This window comes from Mustela putorius, unplaced genomic scaffold (genome assembly GCF_011764305.1).
Source record: "Mustela putorius furo isolate JIRA1106 unplaced genomic scaffold, ASM1176430v1.1 tig00003987_pilon_pilon_pilon, whole genome shotgun sequence".
NCBI classification, from domain to species: domain Eukaryota; kingdom Metazoa; phylum Chordata; class Mammalia; order Carnivora; family Mustelidae; genus Mustela; species Mustela putorius.
This window is the reverse complement of record NW_025422126.1, coordinates 3,191,555-3,219,448: the sequence shown is the minus strand read 5'-3', so window position 1 is coordinate 3,219,448 and position 27,894 is coordinate 3,191,555. Positions and strand designations below refer to the sequence as shown.

Sequence of the window (27,894 nt, the reverse complement as noted above, 5' to 3'; positions counted from 1 at the left end):
GAGCGGGAAACAAAAGAAAGCCAAGGCGCACGCGCCGGTGCTGCTCGGGTTCTGGCGGGTTCTTCCGCTCAGGCCGAGAGAAGTGCTTCCGGGTCGCCGCCGGCTACCGCCTCCCGGCGCGGTAAGTACAGAAGGCAGGCTGCGGCCGCTGTCTCCCTGCCGCTTCTCTTCGCCCTCCCCCAGAGAAAATCCGTGGCCCTGCCGCGGCTCCTCAGGTCCTTCAGTTCAGACTCCTTTTAACAGTAAAGAGCTCCCGCTCATTGGCGCTTCCTCGAGGCCAAGCCCCACCCCGTCGCCCAAGATCCGTCACTCATTGGTGTCACTTTCTGTCACCCAGCATTTCTTCCAGTTAATTGGCCCTACTCAGGCCCCGTTCCTTTCGCTATTGGTAACCCTATAAGGGCAAATGCCTTTTCGAATCCCGCCCCTGCATTCTTCGTGTTGATCCACCCCGCATGCATTATCATAATAAGCGAAGAATGGGCGGTGGCTTGGTGGCAAGGGGTGGCTTTTCCGAGCCTCGGTCTAAGTGGCCTCTCCTGCGTAGGGGACGTGAGCTTGGGTGCTGTTGTGCTAACGTCATGGGACGGGAAGCCGAGATTCACGGAAGGGCAGTGGCTGGCCCAGTATCGGTCAAATGAGTTTAGGGTAAAAGCAGAACTAGACGTAGGTGCTTTTCTCCTGCTCATCTCCTCTAGTGCCTGGCCTCGATTTCTTCCCCGTGGGAATTCAGTGCCCCAACTCATGATCTGGAGCCCGTCGTTGCCTGTCGCAGGGCCTCAATTTTTCTGTCAGGTGAAAGACTTTAATTCAGATTCTCTGGGACCTTTTGGTCAGCCCCCTCAGCTGCTTAATCCTTGCCGAATTTACTTATTCTCTCACATGATAGTTCATTCAGCCTTCCATTTACTTATCCATTTACTCATGCCTTTCTGAACCATACTGCACGTGGAACCCCTCACCACCACCCCAGTTTAGCTCTCGTTCAGGAGAGAGGTGATTAGAGTCCTAAACTTCTGACACGGGATAAGTATGTTAGGGATCATCATAGAGGGGCAAGAAGTAGGTTTTACTGTTTGGAGGAGGTAAAGATAGTGTCAGTGGAGCCTTGTTCTAATTTTGTAGTGTTGGTCTGCATTCATAGATCTCTTCCCCGCCTTGACCAGTTTAAACACTTTACTTCTCCATAAAGGGAATTAATTATCAGAATAACCATGAGAGTGTAGTATAATTATTCCCCATTTTACAGATGAGGAAACTGAGGCTCAGAGAGGTTAAATGACTAGGCCAAGGTCAAAACAGCTAGTAAGTGGTGGAACAGGATCAAACCCAGGTCTATCTAATTCCCACCAAGAAAAGCTATTTCCCTGCTACCTTCTTCTCCACCTCACCCCCAGATTAAACTGTAACCAAATAAAACCCCAACCAAAGACACCTGGTAGCTGGATTTCACCTGGCCCTTTACCTCAGTCTAGGAGCCATGTCCACCTTGTTTCCCTCACTTTTCCCCCGTGTGACGGAGACATTGTGGTTTAACCTGGATCGACCCTGTGTGGAGGAGACAGAGCTACAGCAGCAAGAACAACAGCATCAGGCCTGGGTGAGTAAGGACCTAACACAGTGGTGGAGCCTTAGTCAGGGAATAGCTTTTTGCCCTGAGTTGGGAATACTCAAGCTGGGAGGAAGGAGGGTTAGCTTGACATCTTTGTAGGACTCCGATTTACTGTGGGCCCATTAGACTTCTGGGCCAGACTGGAGCCCAGGCTCTTTTCCCTAAAGCATAGGACATAATTTTGACTTTATTGAGGACCTCGTAGATGGGATATTCTAAAATGATAGTTTCTCACTTCATTCTTAACATAATCTTATGAGGAAACCACAGCCCAGAGAATGTATGTAATTGGATCAAGTTTATAAGTAAGTGGCAGATGATAAGAGACAGAGGGATTGATTTCTTTCTGGAAACTGGAAGGAAGCTTCTTCATACTTGAGGGGTCATCTTAGGGGCACAGTGGGCTAGTACCATGTTCCTGACCTCTCCTGCCCAGGCCCTGACCCTGCTCTTCTCCCATTTTGGCCACAGCTCCAGAGCATCGCAGAGAAAGACAACAACTTGGTACCTATTGGCAAGCCAGCCTCAGAGGTGAGTGGTTCCAGCAGGTAGGGCTTGTGTGGGGCCCAGGTGGGCTAAGGCTCTGCTCTACTTCTGAAGGTCCTGCCTCTGACCCATGAGCAGTTATGGTCCTCAGCTCTGGGTGGAGGCTCTAAAGGGGAGGTAGAATAGGTAGCCATTGGACCCAGCACTAAGGTCCTGCAGAACATGCATCTTCTTGCTAAACTCAAAGGGGTGGGGCATGGTTGGGGAATGGAGGGTCATTCGTTGTTCCCAGAGACTGGCTTCAAGTGGAGCAGTACTTGAACTGGTCCAGGAAGCCCTATAGAGCCTATAGGCTCTCCCCTGCCTCACCAGCACTATGATGACGAGGAAGAGGAGGATGAAGATGATGACGAAGATAGTGAAGAGGACTCAGAGGATGATGAGGACATGCAGGACATGGATGAGATGAATGACTACAATGAGTCACCTGATGATGGAGAGGTCAATGAGGTAGGCAGGGGTGTGGGGAAGGGCCCCTGCCCCTGACTTAACTGGTGCCCAAGGGGTACAGAGATTGTGGTTCCAGACGGGCTGGTTCTGGTACTGGGGCAGGCCGGGTGGCTGAGGCCCCTTCCCACCCACACCAGCCTTCTCTCCAGGTGGACATGGAAGGCAACGAACAGGATCAGGACCAGTGGATGATCTAGGTAGACAAGGCAAAGTGGCCTCAGGGAAATTCCAGGCCAGCCCAACTTACCCTGCATTCCCTGCAGAACCAGCTGATTTCCCCAGTGCTGAAAGCTTACCCTTGGGTATCTCTTCAGCTGCTGCCAGGAACTGGTCTCCGTGGCCCCTCCCAGGCCATCAGTTTGCCCTGGATTCCCCAGGGCCTGAGCCCAACCCACCTTTCTGCCTAGTACTTCACCCTTTGGTTGCCAGGTATAGTCTCTTTCTAACCCCCTTTAATAAAGACACAGGACTGATTCCCCCTGACCCCCGTGTCTATTCCCTATTTGTTGGTGGGGCCCGGAGGAATCCAGAACTTTCTCTTGAACTTCAGGGAGAGGGCACACAGGGGACTTCAGGCAAGCCTACTTGAGCATGTGGTCCAGGGCTAAGGAAGGCCAGGGTGGCCCTGGCCCCAGGCTCCATTACCATTTTCTCTGGCCCAGATTATATTCATACATTCCTTCAGAGCCTCTCTGTTTCCTCTGACCCCACCTGGAACTGCATGGGCTGGGGAGGGCTGGCTTTCTGAGGCCCAGAGCTGGAAGGCCCCTGGAAGTCTTCCAGCCAGCATCCTTGGTGTTAAGAAAGCAGATTAAATCTCAGAGCAACACAGGGAGTCCTTTGGAATCACCCAGAAAATCAGTGATAGAGTTGGGTTGGGAGCTTAGGACTCTTGCCTCTTAATCTGTGACTTGCTCTGGAAGAAAAGGGGCCAGTGAGACCAAGCAATCTGACAGAACTTGATGCCTGAATCAGTGTGGAACAGAATGGGAGGCCACAGGTGGGAGGACAACCTCCCACCACCCTGAGCCCAGCACGTGTCAGGCCACAAGCGGGGAGGGTAGGGGATGTTCTGCAGGTCCTTGCTTGGGTGGGGGTGGAGGGGCAGCAGTAAGTACCCCTGGGCCCAGACCTTAGCCAGGCCCTGTATAGGTGAGCTGGGCTATGCCGTCCTTTATAGCAGGGAAGTCAGGGAGGCCAGTGTGGTGGAGGCGGCAGCGGTAGCGGCCACAGCTCTTGGCATACTGCAGGAAGCGAGGTGCACCCGGGAAGAGCACGTGGTCAGCCAACACAGTGGCACCAGCTGGCAGCAGGGCATGGGCCTCCAGCAGCTGCAGGTCCCGCAGGTAACATCGGGGCCGGTGTGCCAGGAGCACCATGTCTGCCCGGTTCAGCTGGTACTGGGTTCGTAGGCACGGGATCACCTCCTCTGAGCTACTCACAATGAGCTCCACCTGTGGGGGAGAAGGAGCTGGAGATGAGGGTGGGAGAGACTGTTCTCCCACACCAGACTCTTGCATGATCTGGCTTACTTTACGCCAGGTCCTGGCCTAGGACCCCACAAGTGTTCACACATTTCCTCTATCCTCAGAACAAACCCAAGAGGTCAGCATCAGTATTGTGATTTCCATTCTGTCAGTGATGAAGCTGAGATTCAGGGAATAAGTGCTTGGCCCAAGGTCATAAAGCTCACAAGGGGTAGACTGAAGGTTTGGACCCAGATTTGCTGAGCTCCAGAGACCTTCCTCTTAACTGCTCCTTTGTCATCCAGCAGCAAATGTGAGCAAATGATGTGGAACAGAAGGGCAGGAATTCATGCATCACCCAGGGTCACAGTCCCCTATGTGGAGCTGCTGCCTTCTCCTAGGTGGGATTCCCTTACTGGAGAGGCCTGGCTCGGGCAAGGCTGGGCATGGAAGAGAAGAGACAAGGGTTTGGGAGGTGGGGGCTGACCGTGCGCTCGTCGAAGCCAGCCAGGCGAATGAGTTTTTCGGCCACTGCTGCCATGCGTGGGTCCCACTCCACGGTGAGAAGGCGGCCCCCGGGCGGTAGGGCACGGGCAATAAGCAATGTGGAGTACCCGCAGTGGGTGCCCAGCTCTAGCACAGAAGCAGGGGCCCTTTCCTCCACCAGCCGCATCAGGATCTGACCTGGGGGGGAAATAGGGCTGTTGCAGCAGATGTGGGAGACGGATGTAGGACCCCTGACAGAAAGGGATCTCAAATGCCCACCTGCCTCACTGCAACCCCCAACCAGCTGGGGTCTTCTCAGACTATAGTTCCAGCTGCCCCACTGGTGCTCTTCCCCCTCCAGGCTTGCCTTCTTCACTCTCTTCTTCATACCACCCATCAGGCATCTTTCCAACAAACAAATCTGACCCTTTGTTCCTTGGTTCCTATGATCATCAAGGACTTTGAGATTGAACTTGAGATCCTCAGCCTGACATTCAGGACCTTCTTGGATCCGATCCTAGCCAATCTTCTTGGATCCGATCCTAGCCAATCTTTCCAGTTCTTCCCATCTGTAGCCTGTATCACAGCCCTTCCATACACTGTGGCCAGAATCCGCCAAGTCAGTGCTGGCTCATTCCATCATGCTGCATTAGTATATGTGGCTGATTTTGCCCCTCCCCACCCCTGTGTTTATCTGCTTGGCCAAGCGGGAAGCAATTCTAGGCTGTGTGTAAGTGTTGCTTCGTCCAGGAGGGCTCAAGTAGAAACAACCAACAGAAACCTTTGCTAGAACTTCCCAGTTTCACGCCCCCTTGTTTTATTCATTGAATATCTTTCTAACCTTGGAATTTGAAAAATTTCTTCAGACTCTAAAAGCACTTGTGCCAGAAGCTGGGATTCAGACAAAGCCAGGCAGCTACCCTGAATGGGATGTGGAAGACTCCACGGTGTGGGGAGAAATATTTAGGACAGGTAATTACAAAATTATGGTTTATGTACTATGATGGTTATTCCCTTTGTATTATGTCTCCTTTGAGGCCAGCATTTGTGGCCTCTGCCTCCTTTTCCCACCCAGCACCTAGTACAGGCCTAGTACAAAAGGGTGGCAATAAGTGTTTGCTAGATGAATGAATAACTTTGCCTAGCCCTCTCATTTGTAGAGGGAAAAAAAGAGCCCCAGAGAGGATCAGGACCTGCCGAGGGCACCCAGTAGGCAGCGGCAGATCCCAGACCTTCCTTACCATCTTGGGGGTGCTTCCTAGAGCAGACGGTTAAGGAACACTGACCTTTGACAGGCCCCATGTGGCCCAGGTACTCGCAGTGGCTGCTCCAATGGTCCAGGGTGGTGAGGATGTGACTGGGGTCCCCAGGCAGGGCATGGGTGAGCACATAGCTGAAGGCCCGCTCCTCAATCCGCAGCCCTGAAAGGCAATCTCGGAGGCTCCGCAGCAAGACCATACGCACCAGCAGTCGGAAGTAGTGCCGGTACCGCACCAGCAATGTCACCACCAGGGGCAGGAAGGCCAGTGCGATGGCAGGGGACATGGTCCCTACCAGGACTGGGTGTGAAGGGAGGCAGGGAGGGAAACCCACATGCATCATTGCTTGTCATTTGTATTATCTCTATATTTTAAAGACCATAGCTCAAAAGACACTTTTGTCCAGAGTCACACAGCAGAACTGGGATTTGAATCTGAATTGGTCTGATTTCAAGCCCATGCACTTTCAAGGACTTCACGCTAGTCTATGTTTTGCTCCCACCCCCAAGCCACCTCTTCCCACTTCTGTCCCTTGGTCCTATCTTTACCTTGCTTCTTCTACCCGTTTCTCCTCATTTCCTCATCTCTGGACTGCTTTCGCAGACCTCCTCTGAGATATCCTCTACCCTCTTCACCCTCTGCCTTTTCTTCTCTGACCCATTAATGTAGAGCAAAAGAGCACAGATTTGTAGTCAGAAACCCCTTCAGGCCCTATGTGCTGCCTTAATAGAAGGCAATCAAAATACTCCATAGGGTGTTAGAATGAGATTTCTTCCCACCCCTCCATCTGGTCTTCCTTGAGGGTGGGAGGAGTCCTTGATCCTATATCCTCTCCAGTCCTGTTTCCCCTCCCCTGCATTCAGCTTTTCTGTTCTCCCTCAGAATTCCTTTTACAAGTGTAAACACACACAGCACACAGCCCCCTCACTTAAGCCTCTTCTTCTTCCTCGTCCCCTATAGGGGTAAGTGCCTTCTCCTTTGGCTTGCCCTGGACCATCCTCCCTTTCCTCCAGATCTGCCCCTTGTGAGGCCCCTGGTGATGGTGGGGACTGAAATTGAAAGTAAGAGTGTATAAATGGATGTGAGTAGGTGAGTGATAGTGAGTTTGAACTGATGTGCTTGGGAACCCACACTCAAGAGCCCTGCTTACCTGGGCTGGAGGCTCCTGCTTGGGGACGATCAGAGCATAGGAAAGGAGGGGGAGTCCTTGGGGCCAGAAAACCCTGAGGCGGGCTGGACCTGCTTTCAATTATTGATGCAGAGTTGCTGCTGTCACCTGAGACCTGCAGTTCAGGTTACTAGCTGCAGGAACAAGGTGGGGCTGACTCTTACACTTCTCAACTCCTGAAAAAAATGTACCGAACTTCAGGGTCTTGATCTGAGGGGTAATAAGAGCTACTGGGTTTGGTGACCTCTCTTCTAACTCCTTGTATCAGGACAACAGGGCATGGTGTGAGCCAAAGTGTATTCAAAATTCAAGTAATTCAAAATTCAACTTTTTGCTAAGCAAATGCCAGGATGTGGGTTTCAGAAGGGAGTCAGGTCTTGCCCCCTTCCTCCAGGAACTCCAAGTTTGAATGAAGATACTGATCCAGAAATGTAGAATAGACATAATGCAGTGCTCTTTGCACTGTTTTGTGAACTGCTATGTATCTTGACAGAAGGGTGTGTGGCACATCAGGAACAGTATTTTTTTTTAAAGATTTTTATTTATTTGACAGATCACAAGTTGGCAGAGAGGCAGGCAGAGAGAGAGAGAGAGAGAGAGGAGGAAGCAGGCTCCCTGTGGAGAGAGCCGGGTGTGGGGATCGATCCCAGGACTCTGGGATCATGACCTGAACCGAAGGCAGAGGCTTTAACTCAATGAGCCACCCTTGCACCCTGAGACAGTAGTTTTTGATAAGATAAATGAAGGAATCAACATGATAAGAATTAAGCACAGGGAGCTAGACATTCCCAAATAATGGGATTGAAGATGGCAATCAGGAAAATACTGTTTGTAGTGAGGGTTGAAGACAGAAGACAGACCTGGTGGGGAGACAATGTTCCAGGCACACGTGGAATAGCTAGGTCAGTTAGGGAACTGCAAGTATTTTCTTTTTTTATTTTATTTTTTTTTTTAAGATTTATTTATTTATTTATTTGACAGAGAGAAATCACAAGTAGGCAGAGAGGCAGGCAGAGAGAGAGGAGGAAGCAGGCTCCCTGCTGAGCAGAGAGCCCGATGCGGGACTCGATCCCAGGACCCTGAGATCATGACCTGAGCCGAAGGCAGCGGCTTAACCACTGAGCCACCCAGGCGCCCGCAAGTATTTTCTTATGGCTAGTGAGGCATCACTCCAGTCATCCCTGCACTGCCACCACAATCACTACCAACCTCCATGACCCAGATGCTGGAATGGGAGGCAGGTGAGAGGGTCTGCAAGATCTTGAATGACATACGTGGACCTGTGTTCAGCGTCCAAGAGAAGCTATGGGATGGTTCTAAGAAAACAGCATTGTGTTAGATTACTATGATTGCTGTAAAAAGGCCATTAAGATTGACGAGAAATGCCTGAGGGCAAAGCCCGTGAGGCGCTCTCTCTCTTCTAGGATTGAGCTCTGCTCCGGTTTGCGTAGGAATAAGACCTTTTCTTCCAGTAAGTTTCCGATCCTCAGTAGGTGCTGAGAACTCCGTTGGGCGCCATACTCTTTAGGTGTCCACAACTGCGGGCTGGGCATCTCTGGGTCCAAAGTTTGTATACAAACGTTGTGCTCTAGAAGCTTGGAGCCTCAATCCCACAAGCCCCTCCAATGGCATTTAGGATAGCAAATCATGATAGCATTTGGTATAAGTTCACTCATTGCCTCAGAAAGGTAGCCTAGCAGCCACCCCACCAAATAGGAGGAGGACCTCTAGAGCCGGTGGAAGAAAACGCGAGCTCCAAGAAGCTGAAGTCATGTGATCCGCCCCCCCTTTCATCGAGTCACGTGTCTTGCGTTTTGTCAAAGGAGGTGAGCCTGCCTATTGGTTGGCGATGATCACGCGGTGGAGGCGGGGCCGGAAGGCAGTATTGCGGCAGCCGCGGCGCGACTCTGGGAAGGGATAGGCGGGGAGGCTGGTGGCTGCTTGCTGGATGCAGCCACGGGTCATGTGACCGGAAGGGCTCCTGACGGACGCCGTCCCTCCTCGGCGCGGCCTGAGTGCCCGGCCCGACCCCGGCCATGGGGTGCTGCTACAGCAGCGAGAACGAGGACTCGGACCAGGTGCGGCCGCGGCGGGCGAGGCTCGGGAATGAGGGTTGAGAGGCTGGGGCGTGGGGCCCAGAAGAAAACCTGCAGAAGAGCAGGAGTAGGACTGCGGGGTTCATATAGTACGGAGGCCGGGAGGGGACAGATTACAGAGGAGACGCCTGCCCAGGCTCCTACCCCTGTTAAAGCCCCAGCTTCTCCACAGTCTCCGCAGTGGGGTGTGCAGGAACCTGTCTATCCCGCTCGCCCCACCCCTTTTATCTTATCTCACCCTTAAACCTTTATAGCGTTTAGGTTCTTCAACCTCGGTCTCTGGGAAACCCTGCCTTCCCAGCTTTCTGTGCCTTTTCTGTGCTTGTGTGAGCGGGCTTTGTGAATCCATTCTAGAGACAGGTAAGCTGAGGCTAAGAGTTCATTTGTCCTGACATGAATCAGGAATTGGTATAGGATCTCAGCCCCTGGGTTGAAGAAGTAAGGTCACTGCTGGTTTGTGGTCAGAAAAGGCCTCTGGTGGGGTGCCTGGGTTGGCTCAGTGGGTTAAGCCTCTGCCTTCGGCTCAGGTCATGATCTCAGGGTCCTGGGATCAAGCCCCGCATCGGGCTCTCTGCTCAGCAGGGAGCCTGCTTCCCCCACCCCTCTCTCTGCCTGCCTCTCTGCCTACATGTGATCTCTGTCTGTTAAATAAATAAATAAAATCTTAAAAAAAAAAAAAGAAAGAAAAGAAAGAAAGAAAAGGCCTCTGGAAGTAGGTGGCATTTGAGTTGGCCAGCGAAGAATTTGATAGAGACAGTGAAGACATCGAGGCATGTGGGAAGTTATTTGGGAAGCTACAAAGTGGGTTTCCGCCTTGACTGGATTGGCTTAGGGAGGCGGGATAGGGAGCTCAGTTTGGGCTGCCTCAGTGCAGTTTTTGCTTGGGGCCTGAAGGTTCTTCCAGCTAGAGAGGGGCCTGTCTTGGGAATTTGACTGTAGATCTGATCCTTTTGCACAGGGACTAGGCTGAGAAACCTGTGCAGTTTTAAATTCTCCCTCTTCATCTTGGTGCATTCTCACTTCTCCCCACCTTAAACCTGCCCTGCGTGCTTGATCTCCTTTTAGGAGTAGGGAGACCTTCCTGAGGATGAAGTCTCAAGCTTTTGGCCACTCACCTTTTTGATTGTCTCTAAGCCTGGATTCTACATTTCAGCACATTCTAGACACAGGATAGAAAGATTTCAGCAAGTAGCCCAAAGTCTGGTGGGGAAAATGGTCACAGAAATGGATTTTGTTACTGGTATTTGGGAAGTAGGTCTTTCCCCAGTGACTCACATGAACCTATTTTGGGTTAAGGAGTTAAGGTTAGGAAAATGTCATTTGTATAAGAAGTATGGGTGGCACCTGGGCCTCATTAATTTCCGAAACACTCAGTGAACACATACTCTTATTTCCTATACCTTATGTTAGGCGTACCTCATGCCCACTACCCCTCACTTTATCCCAGCCTCCTAGAGGACACAGTATTCCTGCCTACTGGGAAAACTGTGGGAAATTGTGTCCTAAAGAGTAAAACAGACTCTTGGAAGGAATGAAGGGTTCAAGAAGTGGTAGTGCCTTCTAAGAAAGGATACCAGCTTCTAGTTTGCTGCTCTCCTGATTTTCACTTTCTTGACAGACTCCCACTTCTGGTTTTAACCCCCAGAACAGTGCTCGATCTGTGCTGGGTGATTTAAGGCTTTGTGTGGCAAAAGTCTATGCCAAACCATTCACTAAGAGTCCCTCTCTCAACTCTTGGGATAGGCCCCTCTCCCACTCTTATCTCTGCTCCTTTATTTTAATAAAGAATGTATGATACATTTTTCAAAGGCCTTTATAGTTCTTTCATTTGATTTTTGCAAAATGTTTTGTCCTATAGGTACAGATTGTGTATTTAATGGCAAGAAGAAAGTTTAGAGAGACGAAATGGTTTAGCCAATGATACAGAGCTGAGTAGTGCCGTAGCTGTGGTGTCTTGATACCAAGCCATGTGCTTTATCCATTGGGCCAAGCTGTCTCTTTCAGCTTTGCCCATAGTAGTCATGGGCAGGCCACATACATGTGTCTGTGCTAGGGTAGACGGTGAAATCCTGACCCTTGGGTTGACACTGACTCAGGGTGTGAAAATCCCCTCCATGCTGCACTTGGCCTTCTGTGAGGGGGGGAAGTGAAGTTATTTGTCCACTGTGATGTCCACAAGCCTGGCCTTTTCAGGGAGTCTAGGTGTCAGGAAAACATGGTTCTTGAAGAACCCCTGATGGGGGGAAAACTGCCCTGTCCTGCAGGAAGATCTGTCTGCTTGGGGGAAGGATGACACACAGGAAGCAAACTCAGGGTTCATTAGGGAGCCAGATCTCTGGCAAGCATTTTGTCTTTCTGGCCCTTTCACACTTACCCTGTGTTTTAAGGAGGAGGGGCTGTGTTGAGGAGTTGGGAAGTGATAGGGCAGAATCCCACAGCTCTTGTCCTGTGTTGTTGGGAACTGGGGACACGTGGACAACCTAGGCTTTAGAACAAAGAGTATTGTGAAAAGGCTGGGCCTGCCTTAGGGTGGGGCAGGCTAGCAGGAGGAAGTGGCCCCTCTGTAAGGAGCGCTGTGGCCAGGGGAGCCAGGAGCCTGCAGTGGGAAGGTTTGTGGTAGGAACTGAAAGTGGCCTGGAGTGGAGCGCTGGTGGTCTGGCATTGAGAGTTGGTGAGTCAGCATTAGGCAGGATAGGCCCCTTGTCCTTGGCTTTGTCCTGGGCACACTTACTCTTTATGGCTTGGATAGATACCCAGCAGGTCTGCTTATCCAATTTGTAGCTGACACAAAGCCAGCGGGGATTTGCTGCGGATGGGCTCAAGGCAGGGTCATATTCAGAGAGATTGCAGTAGATGAGGATGAAGAGAAATATACACAGAATTGTGAGGGACAGGGAAACTTGGTCTGGCCCAAGGTTAGTTCTGGGGGCTGTGATGATCAACGTAGGTGACTGAAAAAGCAGAACCACACTGCTAGAGGTGTGCTGGCATGGTAAGGGAGGGAGCAGCTCCATTGTCAGGTCTGGCTTCACCAGGTGCATCAAGTTTGGTTCTGGGAGTCATGTATGAAGAGAGCATCAGAGGAGAGTGAACACTTGAGAGTAGAAGGGACCTGCCCTCAAGGAGGGGGCACAGTGGGACTGTGTGACCCAGAGGCTAGGACTCCTGTCCCGACATTATACGAGGAATAGAATTGTCTGGGGGATCTCCTGACCTGCATCAGGCACTAGAATGTTCTGTGAAGCTCTAGAGGTGTTACTGGATACATGCTTTGTGCCTCTGTCCATCTTCTTAGGGCCTCTAGGACTGCTTGGTTCCACTCTGATTCATCCCAGACCACCAACTCAGCCGAGCTCCCAAGGGCAGGCAGGACTGAGCCTTAGCTGACATTCCATACACTTAGGATATTTCTTGGTGGTTAAAGGTCAGAGGTGGGCTGAGAGGAGAGCCCAGGAAAGGCAGGTGTTGGACTAAAGTCTCTAGGGCCGACTTCTCCCCTTTGGCCCATCCTAGGACCGAGAGGAACGGAAGCTGCTGCTGGACCCTAGCAGCCCCCCTACCAAAGCCCTCAATGGAGCCGAGCCCAACTACCACAGCCTGCCTCCCACTCGCACAGATGAGCAGGCCTTGCTCTCCTCCATTCTTGCTAAGACAGCCAGGTGAGCACCACAGGCCCAAGCCTGAGCAGAGCTTCACCATCCATGTTAAAGGATGGGATAGAGGGACTGGGTGGCCCAGGACAGGGGGGATGGGCAAGGTCAACAGCTAGAGGTGCCTCTGGGCCCAGCCCTGCTCCACTGGGCAGGCAGGGATACTGGTGTCAGATAGCCTTGGAGTCGGCACTTGGCAGGGAATCCTTTGTGTCCCTTTTGAAGCACCTGTCATGTTCCCTCTGCCTCCTCTCCCCAAAGCAACATCATTGACGTGTCTGCCGCGGACTCCCAGGGCATGGAGCAGCATGAGTACATGGACCGGGCAAGGCAATACAGGTGAGGCCCGGCCAGCTTCGGTGGCCCCCACTCAGGCTACTTGGGCTCCTTCCTGCCCCTTCACCCCTTACCCAGCTTTGGAGCCTGAGCCGCAGTCCAGGCTTCTTGTTTGGGTGCAGCGCAGGAGACTGACAGCAAATCCCTGGTACCATACAGATGTTTATGTCAGCCCTGTTTGCCCCGTGGCCTGCAGGGGTGAGGAGGCTGAGGGAGGTGGGCCTGGAGCAAGTCGTGGTGAGCGGAGGTGCCTGTCACCCTTCTCTGGCCTGAAGGAACAAGGCTTGCCTGGGCTGGGCTGGGCTGGGCAAAGCAGACTGGTCTGACTGCGCACTCCCATCCATCCTCTTGGCCAGCACCCGCTTGGCTGTGCTAAGCAGCAGCCTGACCCACTGGAAGAAGCTGCCGCCGCTGCCGTCTCTCACCAGCCAGCCCCACCAAGTGCTGGCCAGCGAGCCTGTCCCCTTCTCCGACTTGCAGCAGGTGAGCCGCCCATGGGCCCGCCCCTGCCTACCCTTCCCTCCAGGCCCAGGCTGTGGCAGAGGGGTCACCTTCTCTGTCTCAGAGGCAGTAGAGAGGTGGAGTTAGGGAGCCTGGTAGCTCAAGTACCCAACTCACTCTCACCTCTTGTACTTTGTATATTCTTGTTTCTACCCTTATTCTACCGCCCCCTCTCCTTGTTCTTTGCTGTCTGTCCCATCCCTGCTTTCCTCTTTGGCTTCCTGTCCCCCACCATCCCCTCCTCTCTTGCCACCCAATCTCCCTTCTCACTGCCCCTCTCTGTTCCTCTCGTCCCTGGCCCCTCTGTCCCAGGTCTCCAGGATAGCTGCTTATGCCTACAGTGCACTTTCTCAGATCCGAGTGGACGCAAAAGAGGAGCTGGTTGTACAGTTCGGAATCCCGTGAAGAGAGGGATCCTTGGACAGCTCTGCTCTTCTCTCCACCCCATCTCCACCCTGCCTCCCCTGGCCCCCAGCCTTACTGCGGCTCTCACAGCACCCTGACCTGCTACTAATCACAGAGAAGAGTGTGGAGGAGGAGAAGAGTGAGGCCGGAAGCCTCAGCACTTGAGGACGGAGCAAGGGAGGGCAGAACCATTTGGGACTGGCATTCAAAGCCCTGGCCAGGGATGGGGTGGGGATCAAAAGGTTAGAGCCTAGTAGGTCTTCACTGTCACTGGGAAGTTGGAGGTACCACTGTGAGGGTGATCCCTAGGGGGCCTGTGGGGGCCCTCTTCCCACCCTTTCTCTTGGCCTCACTCCTTTCCCCCCTCCCTGACTTGGTGCTCACATGCACCTCATGAGGGTTTATGACCAGGGTCTGGACAAGCTTGAATTTGAATGAATTGAGTTTGTATTTCTAGCACCCTGGGTTTTTACATGTTTGGGGTTTTGGGGTTTTGTTTTGGTTTGTCGCCCTCGATAAAGGAAGTGTATTCATCTGTGTGCTGGTTGCAGCCCCTCTGTCCTGCCCACCACCCTAGTACTTCTGGTCTGTGAGCAGCGAGATGGGGTGGGAGGTACATCTTCTAGGGCCATTGAGAGGAATCCAGGAGATAAGGGTTCAGAGTTCCCAGGTCTTAGCTGGAAATGGCCTGGGCTAACCTCAGATTGGATAAGACTGCTTGTCCCTTCTCCAGTGAATAGTGTCCAAACTGAACAAACTGGAATCCAAGGCAGCTGTCACTGTTGGGGGCCCTGCTTCAGGTGCAGTGGAATTACCAACAAGCCCAGGGTTGAGGGGTAAAGGCAGACCAAGGGTACTTGATACGGAGCCAGCAAGCCACTGTTTTCAAGCAGAAGATTCTATTTATCTGATGAAATCTCAAGCAGAACACCAGCATGTAAAACAGAGTGGAGCTACTCTGATCTGATTGAAGCGGGGGGTCTAGCATCTTCTCTGAGGTGTACTCACAGAAACTTGGTGCTCTTTGAAGCAGCTCTAACCTCTATCTGAACTGAAGAGTTTTTTAAAAAGGGGCCCAGAGAGATAAGGTAAGTTTCTCAAGACCATACAGTAAACCAGGTCAAAAGGTCTACGTCCCAGGCCAAAAGGCCTTTCCCTCCTCTGCCTCCCTCCATTGGTGAAGTTAAGACCGGAGCTACTGACTATTGCCTGAGGCAGAGGACATTTGTACATGGCACAGGTGACTTCACATCTGCTCAACTGCTCCGATCGTTTATTGTTAAACCAAATTGATTGTCTTCGGCCTTTAGGACTGCTGGGGCCCTGGGAGCCTCAGAGTGCATTCTGCTTGATCCGGACCTTCTTGGGCTTGATGTTCATGCGTTTCCACACTTCAGCTGTGGTACGGTCTGCTTTGGTGACCCCGCTGAAGTCGAATGTGGTGATACGGGGCAGGGTGCACAGCACATACTGCCTGTGGGGAAGACTTGGGCTGGGGGCCAGCCCCCACCAGAACCTCCTTCCCCCTCCACCAGCTGCTGCTCTCTCCCCTAACTGCAAGGAATGGAGGGACCAAAGGATAATTTGGGGGGAGACAGAGTCTCCCCTGATGGATAGTAAGACATGCCTAAAGGTCGCCACTCCCTTCTCTGCCCTAGCATGGCAGAACACTGGTGTTGGATTTCTTCTCTCCCCACCTCCTTGCCCTCGGGGAGCTCAGCTTTGGGGTCAGGGCACTTACCTATACCCCTTCTCTTCCTCTATGGGATTCCCGTGGAGTGTCAGGCTCCGGAGCCGTGGGAGGACAGCCAACTTGTTCACCTCTCCCAGGCGCTGGATGCTGTTGCCGTGGAGATAGAGTACACTGAGGTTGAAGAAAGTTGTCAGGACCTGTTGGGGAAGGAAACCGAAAGCCAGGATGGGCAGAGCCCTGGATTGGTGCTCAGGACTGGTGGGCAAAGAAGGAAGAGTCTGGGAAACAACTTGCTTTCCAGTCTGCTACCCCCCTGCAGCCATTCTGGATAACTCTGACCTACTTGTTGTTTTACTCTGAATGGGTACAGGGGTACCATGTTGGCACAGAACTGTGCTCTGAGGGATGGGAGGTATGGACCGGCAGCCTAGCACAGCCACTGACTTGCCAGATGAATAGGCACTCCTGCTCCCCCCGAGCCTCAATTGCCCCTACACGGAAGACCTTTTTAGTGTTGGAGATCTAAGATTCTTTCACAACAAGGGACAGGGATAGCATCTCACCAGGTACAGAAGAGAAGCTTTCAAATTTACAATTACAAAATTACAATCTACAACCCAGGGAATCGTTTCCAGCTCATGCTCCAGCTGCTTTTTTCCTCTGGTAGGGATCCTGGACAAGAAAAGGTCAATGTGTTTATTTCTTAAAACTTGAGTCTGAGTTCATGGAAAATAAGTGCTGTACTTCATCTGTCTCTTCCACAGACAAACTCTGCACAAGGCACAGAGGGTGCCTGATAACAAAAGCTGTTGTGTTATTGGAGCCTGCTACATGCCATTTGGCTTTCCTCACAAAACCTTTATGTTTGGTGGGAGCACATGCTCCTCATTTTTTCAGACAGGGAGACAGATTTTGAAAGGTGGGGTATCTTGCCCAAAGTCCTACAGTAAGAGACAAACCTAGGATTTGAACCTACGTCTGTCTGAGCCCATAGCCATGTACTTGGACAGCAGCCTGCTGCTGCACTACTTCCTGAAAGACGTGGGAGATGGAGAGGCTGGGGGTTGGACAAGTTGGCGTCGGGCCCACCCTGTGACTAAATCACAGTGCTGGGGACTCACAGGGTCGATGGAAGTCAGGTCGTTGAAGGACAGGTCGATCCAGGCCAGGTTCTCTGGATGCTCCAGAAGCAGTGAAACCACATGGCTAAAGTCTCTCAGGTCATTGAGGACATTGTTGTTCAGCCACAGGGACTGGGTTAGTGACTTCCCTGACTTTGAGTGCCTTAGTGGTCGTAGCCCTGTCCGAGGCTCCTCACTCAACAGGTCTGTGGGGACAGTGAGACGTGGGTTATTGTCTCTGCTTTTCTGCCTTAGGGATGGGAAGGAACAGAGCTGGGAGGATTTACAGCCTGTGCTAGAGCTGGGGGTACTGGCAGGACCATAGCCTCATGCTTGAGTCTAGTATCACTCCCACAGGCCCCAGGAGTCCAAGTAAACTTGGACTAAGGGTCAAAGACTTGCCATCCCAAATTCTTGGTTTGCATCCCATGGTCCTCTCATGTCTGTTCTATCATTGGGTCCTCTATATGCCACCCCTTTTGGGGGTGTGGGAGGCAAAATCATTCCCACTTTATGGAAACTAAGAACTATAATTGTCAGACTTGACCAAGATGATTATAGCACAAAATCTAGAATTATCCACTGGTAGAGCCCAGAGTATTCACTTCAGTACAACACCCTCTGATGTCCCTCTCTCGAATTACTGCTAAGCAACTGTGTATGTGCCAGATACTGGATGTATAGTGGTAAAGTTCTGTGCCAAGTTCTGGATGAGTAACAGGGTAGGGATAAGGCAGATTTTGTGCCTTGGAGGAGCTCATATAGGCAGGATGAAAACAAACTGGCAATGTGATAGTGACGGAATCATAAAGAAGGACTCTTCTGGGAACTCAGGGAAGTCGAAACCTAAGATGGAGTTCAGTGGATTAGGAGACCTTAACCAGGCAAAGGGTGGAAAGGGTGAGAGGCACCCAAGCAGAGGCACAGAGGTGGGAAAGGGCATGTATGCACATACTGTGCAAGGTGGGACATGGAGTGAAAAGCCAACAAGCCTTGAAAGCCAGGCAGAGTAGTTTGGACTTTATTCTGTAGGTGACGGGAAGCCATTGGAGGGTTAAAGCAAAGGGTGATCCAAATCTTTCATTGCAAAAAGATCATTCTGAAGCTTTAGTGTGGAGATGGATTAAAGGGAGTGGGTGGGACTGGAAGACCAGTGTGGCTCTTTCAGTCATCCAGGCAAGAGGTGAGAGGAAGAGAATAAGCATGACTTCGTGGTTGACTGGATGTAAGGGTAAAAGAATAATCAAGGGCAGTGCCCAGTTTCTTATTTAGGGGACTGATAAGGAATTAGAAAAAGACAAAATGGGCGCATGGGTGGCTCAGTGGGTTAAGCCGCTGCCTTTGGCTCAGGTCATGATCTCAGGGTCCTGGGATCGAGTCCCGCATCAGGCTCTCTGCTCAGCAGGGAGCCTGTTTCCTCCTCTCTCTCTCTCTGCCTGCGTCTCTGCCTACTTGTGATCTCTCTCTGTCAAATAAATAAATAAAATCTTAAAAAAAAAAAAAGAAAAAAGAAAAAAGAAAAAGACAAACTAAGGTTGAAAAGGTGAGGAGTTTAAAAAAAAAAAAAAAGGTGAGTTCAGCCTTGTCCTTGGTGTATATCTGAGGCTCCTGTAACAAAGAGGTGAAGAAGCCAAGCAGGCTGTTGGATACGAAGGTCTGAAGCTCCGGAGATGGACGAGAATCATTAGTATAGAAGGTGTACAAGTTAGAGAAATAGAGGGGATTCTACACGGAGAGTGAGGGTAGAGAGGAGGGGGCGTCTATTAAATAATGATGAGTAATGAGGGAAGGACAGGGAGGGAGAACCACAAGAAGATAACTTTTACAGATGCTCAGGGAGTTCATAGTTTATAGGAGTGAATTTCAAGGAGATAAGGACTGAAAAGTAATTTTGGCAACTCAAGCCCTTGGTGATCCTGGTGAAGGCGGATACAGTGAAATCACAAGGGCCTGGGGCCAGAAGCTACATTGGACTGAGTTCAAGAGTAAACAGGTTAAGGAAATTTAAGCAAGTAGTGTAAACAACACTGGCAGAAAGTTCGGCAGAGGAGAGAGAATAAGGAAAACAGGGATGTTATAAACCATCTGTGTAGATCCACCCCCCAACCCTTTCTGACAAATGAGGTCCGGAGAGGCTGGGTCCTGCCCAGACTCACAGTGGCAGAGTCAGAACCAGATACTGGCTATGGCTGAGGGGACTGTATATTTCCTCTTGCCCCAAGCCTCTCATTACTTGTCTAAAGCTGCATCCGGGGAAGAAAGTATTGGATTTGCTGAAGCTGGCCGCTGCCTTTCACTCCCCTGAGCTCTTACGGGACACACTTCCTTCTACCTCCACCCAGTAAGTAACTTCCTCTCCTCCTCAGCTGCAGGTCAGCCAGCATCCACCAGATGGCTCTCTGCCTTAGTGCTGGAGTTAGCAGGAGCTACAGTCAGGGCCTGAGGTTGGGGGGAAGTGGCAGAAGGGCACTGGAGCACAGTAATTGAGCTTGTGAATGAACTCCTAATCCTGCCCCTGGCCCCAACATATCCTGAGAACTCCCAATGAAATGATACAGCTGAATAAAAGGGTTAAAATAAACCCACATATAGATTAGCATCCAGCCTGATGAGGCAATAGCTTGAGGAATGCCATACAGCATGGGCAGCTCTCCAGCTCAGAAGTAGCCACTGGTGGGACTGTGTTGCCGAAAACTTAAGGCTCCCATCTGGGCTGCCGATATCAAGAGTGGAATGGGGTATCCCACTGCTACAGGTTTGTTCCCTTCAGATTCCACCAGGGTACTGCATTGCTTAAGGATCTGTTGAAGCTGCCTAGTTCAGAGTAGGCCAAGGCAGGTCTGGAAAATGGAGCACAGATATTAGTGCCCAAAGAATTGGGAAGTGCCTAGCCCCAGGCACACCGGAAAAGCATGATTCTTCTATTTCTGAAGGGTTGCCACACGACTTTTCCATGTTTCCTTAAAGGGTAGGAGTTAGTTTGATAACTTCCTCACATCATCCCTCACCCCATAATGGAAGGGATTGGTAAGTATCTCATGGCAGACTCCCTTAATACTGTAGGTTCGTAAAAAGTCAGAGGTCTGTGGGTTGAATGTGGTCTAGAGTCGCCAGCATTTCAGAATCTATAATCCATCTACTGATTACATTAGCAAGTAGTCTATCAAGTAGTCCCAGATTCTTTCCACAAGCTCCGGGGAACCTGAGGGGACTGGCCTTTTGGGGGCTGGATATGCTTCCCCTGTTCCCCTCCTTACAAGACACAGCAAGGAATCTGGCAGGTATGTATACATGTGCGCTTACTAAATAGTAGATGCTCAGTAAATAACCATTGAATGAGGGAGCTGGCATCTGTATGGCCCATGGTTTGTGCTATGGAGTTACCCATGGTTGTAGTGGATGTTTTCTCCCCTCATTAAGAAGGTTCCACAGAGCGCAAAGCAGTGCAAAGCTCTATTTCCCCACTCAGAGCTGGGAATTCCCAGGGTAGGCAGGAGCCATACTTCGTCACCTGCCACCTCTCATTCAGGATTATCACAGCTAAAACCCTTGTGAATCACAGACTACATCAGAAGTGATGCTATGCACAATAAATAAAGATCATAGTGGGTCGGTGTGTGCTCCTGAGAGAATATAAGTTACCACTGTGGCTGGTGCAAACCCAGTAGTATCCCAAACTCAAGCCAAGGCTTGTACCTCCTGGATAACTATTTGCCTTCTTCCTGAGCTTAAAAGTAGCCCCCAGTTGCCTGTGAGGAAAAAACGAAGCCAGATCTGGGTCTAGGATATATGGGTGCCAGCATGGGTTCTGTGAGAGCAAATGTAAGGGATAGAACTTCCTTGGGAAGAAGCATCTTCCTCTGAGAATAGGATACTGCTAAGAGCCTCCCTGAGCCACCTATTTCCAAAGAAACTCATTAATAAAATGGGAATAAGCTTGGGCAGTGCTGGAAGCTGCAATAATTGTGGGTGATGACAGAATAAGCTTGGGTAGGCCTGGGATAAGCATAAGGTATTTACTAATAAATATTTAAACTGGAAACATGCCAGTTGTTAATAATGAGACCCTGCATGTTTTACCAGTGATCAGAATAGGCTTGTGTCCTCAGAGGAGATAGGATTCTGCCTGTGTTTTCATTCATTTCTTCCTCTCTTCAGGTAAAGACAGGAGAATAAAACCATTGGCTAATAAACTGGTTTTCCCACTATTCTTCACCCGACTTTACTGCTGTAGTGGGGATTCTTTTGAAGGTGATCAGTTACCCCTTCCACTCCTGCCACCTCCTTACCCCCTACTCCTCTCAAAAACGTCAAAAAAAAAAAAAAATCTGCAAGCACACAGGAAGACTCTCTTTAGGCTCTTAAAAGACTGGTCTCTCCCTAGGGACCATACCCAGCCTGCTGCCATGGTGAGTGGAGTGCTGTGCTCTGTGGGCTGACCTTGGATCACGTGGATGCTTCGGAAGGAGTAGTCAAGAGGGGGCTCTTGCACCGAAGTGTTCATATAGTCCTGTCTGCTCATAGCTCAGGCCATCATTTGTCAGGTGTAAGCACTGGCCCTGGGAGTCCGGGTTCAGCCTGGGGGTGATAAGAAGGACTGGTATTCCAGGTACAAGGGGCTTAGGCTTCCAGGTAACCCCAGAGCCCTGTACCCTTGCTTTCTGCCCTCCACCACCCCAGGCTTGCCTGGCTGCATTTCTATTTTAAGATAGTAATCACCATTCCTTGCATTTGTAGGGCACTTTCTACTTCTCAGAACACCTTTACATCCCTTAGAGCTTATTGATAGTTGTAACACCCATTTCTGCTTTCCACACGAAGAAACTGAGACCCCAGGTGAAAGCACTTGCCCAGAGTTAAGCCAGTGAGTCAGTGTAGACTGCAATCATACACTCCTGAATCCTACACTGAGGCCCTTTGTGCTACTCCACAGTAGTTACCATGGAGGCTGCCTTGGTACCCACACTCCAGTGACATCAACTGGGCTATTCTATTGCTTAACAAACCCGGAGGGCCTGCATTGGACCTGGTGTCTGACAGCCCTTTGCCAGTCCGACACAGCCAGGGTCAGCTTGTTCAGCTTGTCTGTCAACCCCACTTCTCCATCCACAGACCCTACTTTCAGCCACATGCCAAATGTACTCCTACGTATATAAGCACCTACACATCAAACCGGAGTCTACCTCACTCACTCACCTGTCACCAATGCCTGAAACTCCACCATTAGGGATTCATTCCTTTGGGTTCAGGGATTGTTTTCTGTTAAAATGGAAATACCCCTGAGAGGGGTGAACACAGTGTTATCAATTGTCTTATCAGATCCTTTCCAATTGTTTAGCTCACGTAAAGCTGAGAAATTTTCCAGAGGCTGGGGAAGTGCGAATACTACTCACCTGGGAAGAAGAAAGCTCAAAACACACTTTACCAAGGGGTTTTCTATGTGACAGGCACAAACAAAAGACACATAGACTGACAAAGACATGTCCCAGTCAACCTCCCCTTCCTCACTTCATCCACTGCTGTCGTCACCTTTGCTCACTACTTCACCTGGTTTCCAAAATGATTTGAGGTAGTTCATAACAACACACTCAAAACAGGATGATTTCTTAGAGAACAGAGCTGTCCAACTAAATATAATGAACACTGCAAATGCAAGCCACATATATAATTTTTTCACATATGTAATTTAAAATTTTCTAGTAGCTATAAGAAGAAAAGTCCAAAGAAAAAGGTAAAGCTTAATATATTTTATTTAACCCAATATATCCAAAATAATACTCAACATATAATTGCTATTAACAATGGAGGTATTTTACAGAAGCTACCTGGCAAGTGCACAACAGCTGCAGGTGACTAGTGGCTACCAGACTGATAGGGCAGATGTAGGAAATGGAAACCAAGGAAGAGAAAGATCGGAAAGTAGATTAAAGGAAGACAAAGAGATGCACCACAGAATTAGGAACTGGCCTATGTTATCTCTGAAATTCCTGACAGCCAAAGTAAAAAAGGAAACCTCAGGATATGCAGTTCTTACCATTTGAGTCAAAGCAGCAAATAGATTGTATGCAGAAAATGAGATCCACACATTTTCTTAAAATGATTTCTCTTAAAAACCGTGGACTTGATAGTGTATAATTCCACTTAAGCTTAATAGAGTTTGACTAATTTTTTGTGATTTAACATGTACAGGAATGGAAAGTGAATGTCTTCCTCTCAAAAAGCAACAGTCTCAGCTGTGCTTTGTGGAAGTGCCACCTTGAGTCACTTCACAGTTGAGTTCTCTGTCAAATCAGGACTGGCCTGGTGGGTACAGACTTAATTAGGGAGACTTGCATCTTTTAGGTATCAAATATACAAACAGACAACAGACAGACAACAAAGAACACAGACTTTTCTGGAAATAGAGGAACCTGGCTTGTGTTCTCCCCTAAACAGAGAAGCCCATTCCACTAGAGCACCTACAACAGTTTTGATGCCTCTGAGCAAGACTAGATACTTTTTTCAAAGTCCTGGGTTGGGACCTCAGAGTTCTGCACTACTGGACATGGATTTTAGCTTAAAATATTTAAGGGCAGAATTTGACTATTAGTTTCCTTGACCATCAGAGAACCTAACTCAGTGCAGTTCCTAAAAACTGACTTTGTGTCATACCAACTCCTGATGTATTTTTCTGGATGAGTTAGTATTAAAAATGCAGCCCTCAGTAGTTTAGATAAATTTGCCAGTTGGAAATGGTTGTTATTCTTCTCCATTTCAATAGTAGCCCAGGCTGTGAGCTAGCACTGTGTCTTATTCATCATCTGACACAGAACCTGGCTTACAACAGGCACTCAAGAAATGCTTGTGGGAGGAATGAATGAGAAACTGCCAAATACAAGGCTTTCTGTTTTGCTAGTGTTGATGGTAAGCTGCTCTTTCTAACAATTGGCTCCCAGGTTCAGCTTTTTCAGTCCACACCTCATTCACAGTAAGAAACTCAATTCAATTCTGCAAACATTTATGGAGTGCCCGCTGCCCTATGCCTGACCAGAAGGAATGAAGCCAAGATAACAAATAAGAGAACCCTGTCTGTCATGAGCGCAGAAAAGCCTACTAGGTTTCCATTGATTGTGGCAAACCAGCCTGCATCCAGTTCTAAGAAACAGCTGCCTACTTAGTGAATATTCTCATGTTTTAATACTCAGGCCTAGTATACCCTCTTTGATGAAGTCTGTCTTTCCAGATAAAATTGATTGTGTTCTGTGGTAGATTGATTCCCTTGATTATTCCTATTCCAGGTCTCCCTGGTATCTATTTTTTTGCCCTTTAACTCTGTAGTTTTATTCACTGTGATGCTGGGCTCAGCCATGTGACTTGCTTTGGCCAGTGGATGTTAGTAAACATGAAGCAAACAGAAAGCTTAAAGAGAGGGCTTGCCCTCTTGCTCTTTGCCTGTGCCAAGAGAAAACGGCTACCTTACTGGAGGGATGTGACAAACATATGCAGGTGAATTATGTGCAGAGAGTTAGTGTTCCCAGCTGAGGCCATCCTAGACTAGCCAATAGCCAGCCTACACCAATTCAAAGTTCAGGATAGTCACAGGTACCTGCAGATACATGAATGAGCCCAGCCAAGACCAGAAGAAACCTATGGCTGACTTAGAGACTTAGAAGCAGTAATACAGATCATAAGTCACTATGGTTTTTGGATGGTTTGTTATACAGCAATAGCTAACTGATACATACCCCTACTGTACTTTGAATAAAGTTTTATCAAAGACTGTTTCCTCATCTGTAAAATGGAGACAAACCTATCTTGAGAGCTATTGTATGCCCTGCAGCAGGTGCTAGTACTAATACACTGAAGCAGTTGTATTATCTGTACTCATTTCTTTTTTCCCTTTTTAAAAAAGATTTATTTGAGAGAGAGCATGCACATGTGAGTGGGAGGAGGGGCAAAGGGAGAGCATATCAAGCAGACTCCCCACTAAGTTGGGAACCTGACATGGGGTTCAATCCCATGACCCCAAGACCAAGACCTGAACTGAAATCAAGAGTCAGACACATGACCAACTGAGCTACTTAGGCAACCAACCCCGGAACTGGATACTTAACCAACTGAGCCACTTGAGAAACCAACCCCCCTTCCTAAAGTAGGCTCTATGCCCTGTGTGGCTTGAACTCATGACTCTGAGATAGAAAGTCACACACTCTACTGATTGAGCCAGCCAGGTGACCCTGTACTCATTTCTTTTTTCTTTTCTTTTCCTTTTTTTTTTTTTTTTTTTTAAGATTTTATTTATTATTTATATGACAGACAGAGATCATAAGTAGGCAGAGAGGCAGGCAGAAAGAGGGGGGGCGGGGGAGCAGGCTCTCTGCTGAGCAGAGAGCCCAACGCGGGGCTCGATCCCAGGACCCTGGGACCACGACCTGAGCCAAAGGCAGAGGCTTTAACCCACTGAGCCACCCAGGCGCCCCTATACTCATTTCTTTATAAACTACCTCCTGTTTCTTCCCTGTAAGCTCAAGGCCAGGGACAGAAGTCAGAATTATTTCTCTCCTCCTACCATTACTCTGTACTGAGCCTGGCAAAGAGTGTGTCTTCACTAAAGTCTTGATGAACAAATGGATAATAGATAAATGAAAAAAATGAATTAGTGTCTTCAGGTGTCACATTGGTATACCTGGCTGCTGGGTAGAACTGACAAAACCTTGTTGCTTTTCTCACTTCAGAACCTTGTTTGTATGCTTGTTTGTTTGTTTGTTTTTGCTTGTTTGTTTTTTAAAGATCTTACTTATTTATTTGACAAAGTGATAGAAAGCACAAGGAGGCAGAGCAGCAGGATCTCCGCCGAGCAGGGAGCCCGATGTGGGGCTCAATCCCAGGACCCTGGGATCATGACCTAAGTCGAACGCAAATGCTTAACTGACTGAGCCACCCAGGCGCCCCAGTGGTTGCATTCTTTCTTTCTTTCTTTCTCTCTCTCTCTTTTTTTTTTTTTTTAAAGATTTTATTCATTTATTTCACAGACAGAGATCACAAGTAGTAAGAGAGGCAGGCAGAGAGAGGAGGAAGCAGGCTCCCCTGAGAGCAGAGAGCCCGATGTGGGGTTAGATCCCAGGACCCTAGGATCATGACCTGATCTGAAGGCAGAGGCTTTAACCCACTGAGCCACCCAGGCGCCCCGAATTTCTGGAGTCAGTCTTTCCCAGCTGCTATTCTGCCTCATGCCCAGTCAGATCCTAGTGCCTTCCTCATCTGTCCAGACTGACTTGACAAATGACAAGTTTAGAGGCATACTTGTCTTGTTTTGGAATTTTTCCTTCCCAAATTGGAAATATCTTCTACTGGTTTTATTTTATTTTAAAAGTTAATATGATCGCTAAATAAAACCAAACAACATAGAGAAGTACATCAAGTAGAAACTAAAAGTCTGAGTCTCCATCTGATCAAAAACATGATTAATATTTGGAATTATAACCTCTTAGAAGGGAGATATACAAAATCGTGTATATTTTTAAATACACTTGATCTTAGCCAAAAGGCCGAGAAGCGATATATATTTTTAAATAAACATATACTATTTGTTTATAGTATATAGTATATATTTGTATATATATTTGTATATATTTGTATATATAGTATATATTTGTTTATAGAGGGAGAAGCAGATTCCCTGCTGAGCAGGGAGCCAGATGCAGGGCTTGATCCCAAGATGCTGAGATCATGACCTGAGTCGAAGGCAGTTGCTTCACTGACTGAGCACCCATGTGCCATGTGCCCCTAAACTCACCCTTTTTAATAATTGCAGAGTATTGAATAGAATTTGTGTGTACCCCACTTCATTTAGTTAAGTTTAACCAGTCCCAGTTGATGAAAATTTGTTTTCAGTTTTTGAAGTTACTAACAATTGTAATTTGATTTCTTGTTAGCCTGTTTCTTCCCTCTCTACTTACTCTTAGGTAAGTAGTAGTATGATGGCACAGGAAGTTTTGAGGAATAATCAGATAAGATCTGATAGGAGTCTGAATGGCCTGGCCTAGAGAGGGTTTCTGTTTATGGGCTATAGGTGGAAGAAAAATCAAAGTGTCATGAAAAGTCGGCCACATAATCTAGTGTATTCTGGGAGGTTTTATTCCCAGGTGCCACAGGGAAGTCCAAGATTCAACCTAGCTGCTATCCTGGGGCAGTTTACTCCTTGGAACAAGTCCTTAAGCTAAACAGGCTGTAAACTCAAGTTAGTGACTTGGCTGGAAACTGGCAAATTGGGGTATGGTCCCAAGCTGTCACCAATTTGGTGTGTGGCCTTGGGCAAGTCTCTGTTCCTCTTTGGGTTTCAGTTTTCCAATCTGTAAAATGGGGATAAATATCCTTGACTCAAAACTCAAAAGAGAGACTGAATGTGAATGAACTGGGTAAGTTGCCTAATATAATCTGTCATGAAGACTGTAAAAGGAATCAGACTCTAACCATAGAGCTAGGAGAAGCAGACCATAGGGAGAAGTAATTTAGGGACAGAACCCCTAATGCGTGTGTGTGGGCAGATGCTGCTGACCCTGAGGAGGAGGCGGTACCCTGGGATCTTCCTTACTGTAAGGAAAGAGAAAAGTCAAGCCTCATACATCTCCAGTATTAGGGCGTGCTCTAATTCTCTAATTCTACTTCCATGTCTTGAAGAGGTCTCAGTTCATCATCACAGGAAAAACCAACCCATTTTCTGAGGGTACTTCTTATCTTCCACTGTCAGGGACTTGACGCATCCGTATTAGGGGGTCCCAGGTTTGTGACAGGAGATGTTCTTAAGCGCCCCCAAATCCCTGTGGGTATGTATCTCGTTCCCCTTCCCTCCCCAGGTCCATTCCGTATGGATGTCTTGTCTTGTTCATTGTGAAAGGGGGAAAGGGGTGTGTGCGGGGGGGTTTCTCAGTCCCCGAAAAGGAAATTGCTTAATCTCTCCAGAGAGCGAATGGTTCCCTAGAACGACTTTTCTGTTTTCCCGCCCGACTCACCCGCAGTTGCTTTCCCTCCAGCCTCGGCGTCCCACTACCTCAGCGCCAACTCCATGGTAACTAGCCTCACCACCGTATCCCCGCCACACTCCGTAAGTGCTACGGCTATGCCTA

General features: G+C 49.1%; 3 protein-coding genes across 6 annotated transcripts; 2 read left to right on the top strand and 1 right to left on the bottom strand.

Annotated features, from left to right (window-relative positions):
* ANAPC15 (anaphase promoting complex subunit 15) lies at window positions 1-3,091 on the top strand. 2 transcript variants are annotated; one of them, XM_013064286.2, is made up of 6 exons: window positions 1-121; window positions 699-795; window positions 1,476-1,600; window positions 2,084-2,143; window positions 2,471-2,608; window positions 2,746-3,091. In XM_013064286.2, exons 3-6 carry the CDS (start codon window positions 1,481-1,483, stop codon window positions 2,803-2,805), a joined length of 378 nt encoding a protein of 125 aa, XP_012919740.1. In that variant the 5' UTR covers window positions 1-121; window positions 699-795; window positions 1,476-1,480; the 3' UTR covers window positions 2,806-3,091. The 2 variants fall into 2 exon arrangements, with proteins under 2 accessions (XP_012919740.1, XP_012919741.1); XM_013064287.2 differs by having other exon boundaries at window positions 5-121; window positions 2,758-3,091.
* LRTOMT (leucine rich transmembrane and O-methyltransferase domain containing) lies at window positions 1,896-27,888 on the bottom strand. Of its 3 annotated transcripts, XM_045071281.1 has the most exons (10): window positions 27,781-27,888; window positions 21,986-22,068; window positions 21,230-21,367; window positions 16,790-16,995; window positions 15,717-15,865; window positions 15,311-15,467; window positions 6,970-7,114; window positions 5,847-6,119; window positions 4,562-4,758; window positions 1,896-4,062 (listed from the first exon to the last, which is right to left on the bottom strand). In XM_045071281.1, exons 3-10 carry the CDS (start codon window positions 21,309-21,311, stop codon window positions 3,742-3,744), a joined length of 1,530 nt encoding a protein of 509 aa, XP_044927216.1. In that variant the 5' UTR covers window positions 21,312-21,367; window positions 21,986-22,068; window positions 27,781-27,888; the 3' UTR covers window positions 1,896-3,741.
* On the top strand, window positions 8,892-14,514 carry LAMTOR1 (late endosomal/lysosomal adaptor, MAPK and MTOR activator 1). Its single transcript, XM_004768159.3, has 5 exons — window positions 8,892-9,065; window positions 12,597-12,742; window positions 12,995-13,072; window positions 13,426-13,552; window positions 13,883-14,514. The coding sequence occupies exons 1-5, from the start codon at window positions 9,024-9,026 to the stop codon at window positions 13,973-13,975; spliced, it is 486 nt and encodes a 161-aa protein (XP_004768216.1). The 5' UTR covers window positions 8,892-9,023; the 3' UTR covers window positions 13,976-14,514.
* Window positions 27,889-27,894: the final 6 nt, after the last annotated feature.

What these genes read in the sequence shown, in the direction of transcription:
- LAMTOR1 (XM_004768159.3), top strand. Translation starts at nt 9,024, where the DNA reads ATGGGGTGCTGCTACAGCAGCGAGAACGAGGACTCGGACCAG. An exon ending in ATTCTTGCTAAGACAGCCAG is followed by an intron (nt 12,743 to 12,994) that starts GTGAGCACCACA and finishes CTCTCCCCAAAG; the next exon opens with CAACATCATTGACGTGTCTG. An exon ending in GACCGGGCAAGGCAATACAG is followed by an intron (nt 13,073 to 13,425) that starts GTGAGGCCCGGC and finishes CCTCTTGGCCAG; the next exon opens with CACCCGCTTGGCTGTGCTAA.
- LRTOMT (XM_045071281.1), bottom strand. Translation starts at nt 21,311, where the DNA reads ATGAGCAGACAGGACTATATGAACACTTCGGTGCAAGAGCCCCCTCTT. An exon ending in GGATCAAGCAGAATGCACTC is followed by an intron (nt 7,115 to 15,310) that starts TGAGGCTCCCAG and finishes TGCAGCTAGTAA; the next exon opens with CCTGAACTGCAGGTCTCAGG. An exon ending in AGCAGGAGCCTCCAGCCCAG is followed by an intron (nt 6,120 to 6,969) that starts GTAAGCAGGGCT and finishes CTTCACACCCAG; the next exon opens with TCCTGGTAGGGACCATGTCC.
- ANAPC15 (XM_013064286.2), top strand. Translation starts at nt 1,481, where the DNA reads ATGTCCACCTTGTTTCCCTCACTTTTCCCCCGTGTGACGGAGACATTG. An exon ending in AACAACAGCATCAGGCCTGG is followed by an intron (nt 1,601 to 2,083) that starts GTGAGTAAGGAC and finishes TTTTGGCCACAG; the next exon opens with CTCCAGAGCATCGCAGAGAA. An exon ending in TTGGCAAGCCAGCCTCAGAG is followed by an intron (nt 2,144 to 2,470) that starts GTGAGTGGTTCC and finishes CTGCCTCACCAG; the next exon opens with CACTATGATGACGAGGAAGA.